This window comes from Microtus ochrogaster, chromosome 7 (genome assembly GCF_000317375.1).
Source record: "Microtus ochrogaster isolate Prairie Vole_2 chromosome 7, MicOch1.0, whole genome shotgun sequence".
In the NCBI taxonomy this organism is placed as follows: Eukaryota; Metazoa; Chordata; class Mammalia; order Rodentia; family Cricetidae; genus Microtus; species Microtus ochrogaster.
The window spans coordinates 81,093,424-81,099,937 of NC_022014.1; the positions used below are offsets into that span (position 1 = coordinate 81,093,424).

General features: G+C 54.0%; 1 protein-coding gene across 1 annotated transcript in view; it reads left to right on the top strand.

Annotated features, from left to right (window-relative positions):
* Window positions 1-6,514, top strand: part of Pgs1 (phosphatidylglycerophosphate synthase 1) — a 37,212-nt gene that overhangs the window by 14,582 nt on the left and 16,116 nt on the right. Inside the window, exons 4-7 of the mRNA XM_005350809.2 lie at window positions 1,324-1,423; window positions 2,027-2,216; window positions 2,739-2,917; window positions 4,915-5,436. Of these exons, the coding sequence (XP_005350866.1) occupies window positions 1,324-1,423; window positions 2,027-2,216; window positions 2,739-2,917; window positions 4,915-5,436 (991 nt within the window). The remainder of the gene's footprint in view (window positions 1-1,323; window positions 1,424-2,026; window positions 2,217-2,738; window positions 2,918-4,914; window positions 5,437-6,514) is intronic.

Consider the following 6,514-nt stretch of genomic DNA (forward strand, 5'->3'; position numbering starts at 1 on the left):
GGGGCACGGGCACACTCGTCCTCTCCCGTGTCGGTGCGGTTGTAGGGGCACGGGCACACTCGTCCTCTCCCGTGTCGGTGCGGTTGTAGGGGCACAGGCACACTCGTCCTCTCCTGTGTAAGTGTGATTGTAAGGACTCGGGCACACTCTTCCTCTCCCATGTCAGTGCAGTTGTAGGGGCATGGGCACACTCTTCCTCTCCTATGTTGGTATGGTTGTAGGGGCACGGGCACACTCTTCCTCTCCTATGTTGGTATGGTTATAGGGGCACGGGCACACTCGTCCTCTCCCGTGTCGGTGCGGTTGTAGGGGCACAGGCACACTCGTCCTCTCCCATGTCAGTGCGGTTGTAGGGGCACGGGCACACTCGTCCTCTCCTGTGTCAGTGCGGTTGTAGGAGCACGGGCACACTCGTCCTCTCCCGTGACAGCCGCATAACTGAGTGGTCTTGGCAGAGACCATCCTGGCTCACAATAGCTAAAATACTCAGCAGCACTTTTCAGAAAACATTTTCTGACTGTGTTCTAGGCTGATGAGCTAAATACAGTTAGGGCCAACTGGCTGGCTGTTGAGTGTACAAGGGGTACCAGGACGTGGCCAGCCTTGTCCCCTGGACTTTCTGGTGTGTCGTAGCTGTCATTTTCAGTAAGGAAGATAGGGCTAGGACGAGCCTAAGCCAGCTAATGAGTTCAGAAATGCTGGCTGTAGAGTTGCCCACGCAGGCAAGCGTCTGGGTTGAGCTGGAGCCTGTGCATGTGGCTTATCTGTCTTCTCTCTGGGCACTTTTCTCTCAGAGGGATGGAAGGTGTGTGGCTGGTGCTGTATGTTCTTCCTTGATTTATTGTGGTTAGAGACGGGTGGGTTGGAGCTGGGCCATGGTGCGGCATTGGTGTGTGGAGCCCGGGGGAGGTAGGCTAGCCTGAATACTTGCATCTTTGACTGGAGCACGGAGGCCTCCGTCCACTTCCCAGTCATCCTGTTGAACTGCAAGCTTGGGAAACTCATTTGTTCTCTTGGGAAAGGGACGGGAGGGCCAGTGGGCAGGTTCCATCTTGGATTTACTCATCATCCCGTGGATTCCCAGCTAGTACTACTTCACATAGAGTACAGCACTGGTGTTGTGTCTGGAGGGGATGTGGAGATGTGAGAGACCCAAGACCCAGGCCGTCAAGCACTGTGCACCTCCACTTTCCTCTTGAGGCCCAGGCTGGAGACGGGGCTTGGCAGGGGCTGATAGATAGCGCACACAGTCATTTCCATGGCTCATTTCTCGGGGGCAGAAACAGCTCTTTGGTCTCACACGTGTTCCTTTGATTCTCCTAGGTGGATTGTCTGGAGAGTTCTCTGGAGAAGTCACTACAATCGAAGTTTTCTTCCGACCTCAAGGTCTCCATCCTCCTGGACTTCACCCGTGGCTCCAGAGGTAGGTGTTCTGCACTTCCTTTGGTCTGAGGAGCCACCCTCTGACAGACCCGCACAGGGCTGCCTGCTGGCCCCAGTCATGGTTCCTTCTATAGCGGATGTGTATGCAGCCCAGGTTGAAACAGTCAGGACAGAACAGTTTTCCCTAGTCTACGGCTACTCAGGGTCTGTCTCTGCCCTGCTTCCTTTGGCCTTACTTTATTTTAAGGCTTTGTGTGGGGGTTCCTGGTGGTTGAGGCCAAGTTCCCAGGGCACCTGCTTCCTTCTCTGAGATTCAGGCCAAGTGACTGCTGTCAGGTATGCACTAAGTCTAGCTGATGGCTGCATCTGGCTCAGGCTGGTATTTTTCTTCTGGAGCTGGGGTGAGAGGTCAGGAGTGGCTCCTCAGGAGGCACTCGCTGACTTAGGAGGAGGAGGGGGTCTAGCGTGGCTAAAGCAGTCCTGCCCTGGAGCAGGTGTGTCATGGTCAGAAGCTGCGCTGTTTGATGTGGCTCCTTCACCGGGCTCCAGGTAAAGTGAGGCTCCTAGGGAGTTGGTCTGTCTGGCAGTCAGGACATCTGTCTTTCCTGGAGAAGCCACAGCTGTCTCTGCTGCTCACACACAGGGAGGAAGAACTCGCGCAGCATGCTGCTCCCACTGCTGCAGAGGTTTCCAGAGCGCGTGCGTGTCTCCCTCTTCCACACACCAAACCTCCGAGGACTCCTCCGACTCCTTATCCCTGAGCGCTTCAACGAGACCATCGGACTCCAGCACATCAAGGTGTACCTCTTTGACAACAACGTCATCTTGAGTGGGTGAGCTAGCGCTCCGTCGTGTTCTCTAGCTGGGAGTTCAGTTCAAGGCACAAGGCCAGTCTGCCCCCAGCTCCTGAGAGAGGTGCTGTGCTGGTTGTAGATGGCGCTCACCTCCTCTTTGGAAGGTAGCCAGTGTGCTGAGCCTCTGCGCCGGTTCACTGTTTGTCATGGTTACTCTGTCACTGTGCACCTCACTTCATGTGAGGAGGACGGATCAGAGGACAGGCAGAGCCCAGGAAGCACACACTGAGCACGGTGGAAGCCCAGCTCTGTGGGCTGTGACGTCTCTGACAGACAGCTGTGTGGCCTACAGCACCTGTTCTCCACCTGGGTTTGCTCCTGTTGTGGGGTGCCATCTCTGTTCTCTTACTCAGTGTCAGCTTGGCTGGTGTCCAGCACAGAGGCTGCTCTGGTTTCATCACACCATGGGATTGTCATTCCTCACCTACTTACCCCGAGGCCTGGGTCAGTAGGCCACACATCCTCTTGGCTGCGCCCTCATCTGATTCTTCGTCTCTGTAGTGCAAACTTGAGTGACTCCTACTTCACCAACCGCCAGGACCGCTATGTGTTCTTACAAGACTGTGCTGAGATCGCAGACTTCTTCACAGAGCTGGTGGATGCGGTGGGGGATGTGTCCCTGCAGCTGCAGGGGGATGACACCGTGGACGTTGTGGATGGCATGGTGCACCCTTACAAAGGTAGGGCGCCTTCACGACACTGCTGATTCCTGTAGACCACAGGCCAGAGGAGCACCTCTGTGGTGCTTGCTCCAGGTGCAGGAAACGGTGTCAGAGCTTTCAGCATTTGTTTCTTAAGCCAGAGAAATGCGATTTACCGGCTCTTACATGCTTACCTGCCCTGTAAGCAAGAGCCAGCCTGGGAAGGTAGAAGTTTGGGCCCAGGGTCCTTGTACCTTAATCAGGTGAGCCAGGAGACTGCGTTGGTTTTTACAGGAAGTAGCCTGCCTAGTGACCACCTTCCCACCTCAGCCTCTTCCCCAAATCTCCTACCCTAGCAGCCCCATGGAGGTCTGTGGCCGCCTGCCTGGAAAAGTGAACTGGGAGAGCCCAGCTCTGCTGCAGCAAGCCCTTGCGAAGTGTTCTGGGCACTCGCATTCCTGTGATTCCTGTGGCTGTGGCTTCTCCTGGCCTTGAAGGGTTGCTGCTGAGTGTGCAACAGACCGCACAGCTGAGGGACAGCTTGGGGAAGGGGAGAAACCTGGCCCTTGGGAGAGAAAAGCTCTCATGTCCTGTGGTCTTTCTGATGACAGTCCTGTCCGGTGCCAGGGAGCTGTGACTGCCCACTGAGGCTGTGGTCTCTTGATGGCCCTGTCTGCCCCAGGGAACATTTAATTGTTACCACTGTGCATTGAAGTGCATCAGTTAAATGTTTTGTGGAAAATTTCTTTCCCTCTGTGTATCCTTAGATTTGTCTTTTGGTCCCCAAGCCTAAAATGTGTACTATCTGGGCCTTGAAGAAATGCTTATGCCCTGGTGTACTGTGCCAGGCTAGGCACAACTAGTCAGGAATGACTGTGTTTAGGGACAGCTGAGATGTGTCATGTTTAGAGCAGGGACAGGGACATCTTGCTCGGTGGCAGGGTGGGTTTCTGCCCAGTTGGTTTCTTCTCTGTTCCTAGTCTAGCTCATGAGAGGCACCCACGTGTCTGTCCCTGTTCTCAGTGCAGACCGTGTGAGTGTGGGTGACTCAGCATAGCCCCGCTTCGTGCTGCTCTTCTCTCTGACCAGCCTGCCTTGCTGCCTCTGGGTCTTCCATGCTGACCTCCTCTCTGGACTCTGTCCATGGACCGGTCATCTTCCTGATACTGCAGCGTTGCTTTGCTCTCCACAGACCTCAGGACAGTGTGTCTGCAGAGTTGTGTGCCATATGTGTCCATTCCCTGTGGGGACAGTGTCCCTGCGGAGCTCGAGCCTGCCCTCAGGGCTTCTGTTCGTGGTTACCGTGCTTTCCTGCCACATGTGTTCTGGGCCACCTGTGTGTTCTTTGTTCTTCATGTGAATATACGATCTTTTTCTGAACACATCTTTCACTTTTATTTCCTTTGGACAGGGTCTCGTGTGGCTCAGGTTGGCTTGACCTTTTCCTCCCATGTTCCAGCACTGTAATCAGGTGCCACCCTGCCTGTTCCTGGCATGTCTTTTTATCTAAATGATCTTTCTTACTGAAGTACATAGCATGCCTCCCAGACAGACACCAAAGAGGTGCAGCTCAGGCCCCGTCACAGTGGCTTCACAGAGCTACCTGACCCCCAACTGTTGTCACCAAGGTACCAAAGTCCTGGTGTTTGCTACCTCACATTCCTCTCCTTGTATTTTTGAGTTTTTGTAGCTGGAATTACCTGTGTCATGTCCTACCATGTCTCCTTGCATTGGTCCTGTGGGCAGGGCCCTTGTCGACTGCTGCCCTCTTTGCTCCTTGATCTTAGTCTGTAAAAATCTAAGAATTTTTAGATTCTGCCAGTAAAAACTTGTGCATTTGCCCTTAGCAGTCACATGGTGTGTGCCTTGAGCCAGCAGAATCTGGATGGGTTTTTAAATGGTCTCCTGTAGCTCAGGCTGGCCTTGACTGTGTAGCTGAGGATGACCGCAGCTCCTGATCCTCCTGTCTCTACCTCCTGTGTACCACTACTTCTGGCTCTCCATGTTCTCTTTCCTCTTTCTTATGTCCTCTGTAGGTGACCGGGCTGCGTACTGCAGAGCAGCTAACAAACGGGTCATGGACGTGATCCACTCAGCCAGGACCCGACAACAGATGCTGCATGCACAGACCTTCCACAGTGACTCTCTGCTGAGTCAGGAAGAGGCTGCGGCTGCTGGGGACCGGAGACCAGCACCAGACACCTGGATTTACCCACTGATCCAGATGAAGCCCTTTGAGATTCAAATAGATGAGATAGTCACTGAGACCCTGCTGACAGAAGCCGAGCGGGGAGCTAAGGTCTTCCTCACAACTGGCTACTTCAACCTGACCCAGGCCTATATGGACCTGGTGCTGGGCACTCGAGCCGAGTATCAGATCCTCCTAGCCTCACCAGAGGTGAATGGCTTCTTTGGAGCCAAGGGCGTGGCAGGCGCCATCCCAGCTGCCTATGTGCACATCGAGCGACAGTTCTACAGCGAAGTATGCAGCCTGGGGCAGCAGGACCGGGTCCAGCTGCAGGAGTACTGGCGCAAGGGATGGACCTTTCATGCCAAAGGTATGTGGGGGCTGGCCAGAACCCCCATTGGGGGTTCTGTGCTCCTGGTCACACAGAGCACGTGTGGGAGAGCCCTGCACTGGGTTATCTTCCTAGCAGCCCTCCAGGTCCTGCCTGCCTGTCCCAGGTCCGGGAGGGATGATGCTATCCTATTCAGGGGATGGAGTTGTGCAGAATACTTACCCTGTGTGTGAACACAGCTTTAAAAATGGAAACCACTTGGTGAATATTCCTTTTTTTTTTTTCCTGATTCTGGGGACCAGCCCCAAAGCTTTCACTTCTACTGCTGACTTAAATTGAATCCTCAGTCCTTTGGTAGCTATTGAGGGACATGTGATGTACTGTCTGCTGAAGGAGCACAAGGAAACACAAAAGGCTTGCTTCTGTCTTTGGGGCTCACACCTAGCTACAGGGGATTTCCTGCAGATTGCTGATTTGTCGTGAATAACCCGTTTTCCTGTCTTCCCTCACTTTGATAGATCCTTTTTCTGTTTTCTCGTCTCTGCTTCTTCTCCCTGTAACTGAGAGGATGGAAGCAGCATGCTCAGTTTGTAGTCCTTAGTGAAAGTCATGAGAACTTTGCTTCTTTTCTTTGTGGTTCCGAGGGTGCGGCCCAGAGCCTTGTCCATGGGAGGCTGGCGTCTGTCACTGAGCTGTGCTGTGCCCCCAGCCCAGCAGTGGACCCTCTGCATGCAGCCCTGTGGTAGAGATGGTTATTGCTGCATTGAGTCTTCACTGTGCTCCAAGGAGAGCAGCCCAGGCGCGGCTGGCTCTCAGGTGCTGAGAGCTCTCTGAGAGCTACATGAAACTTGTTGGGAACCTTGAACCTGGCAACAGTTTGCCCAAGGCCCATCGCTGAGGGTTCCTGCTTCAGGGTAACACTGCCCTAGGAATTCATCTTAGCCCCAGTGCTTGACCTATAACTGCAGAGGTTATTTGGGAGTGCTGGGTTCTTGTGGCTTCTCTAGGCAGTCCAGAGGGCTGCTGTGCCTGGCCTGGCCTGGCCTCAGCGTGTATCTGGGCTCTTGACATTTGAGGCCATCTTTGACTCCTCAGATGGAACTTTTTTCACTCTCTG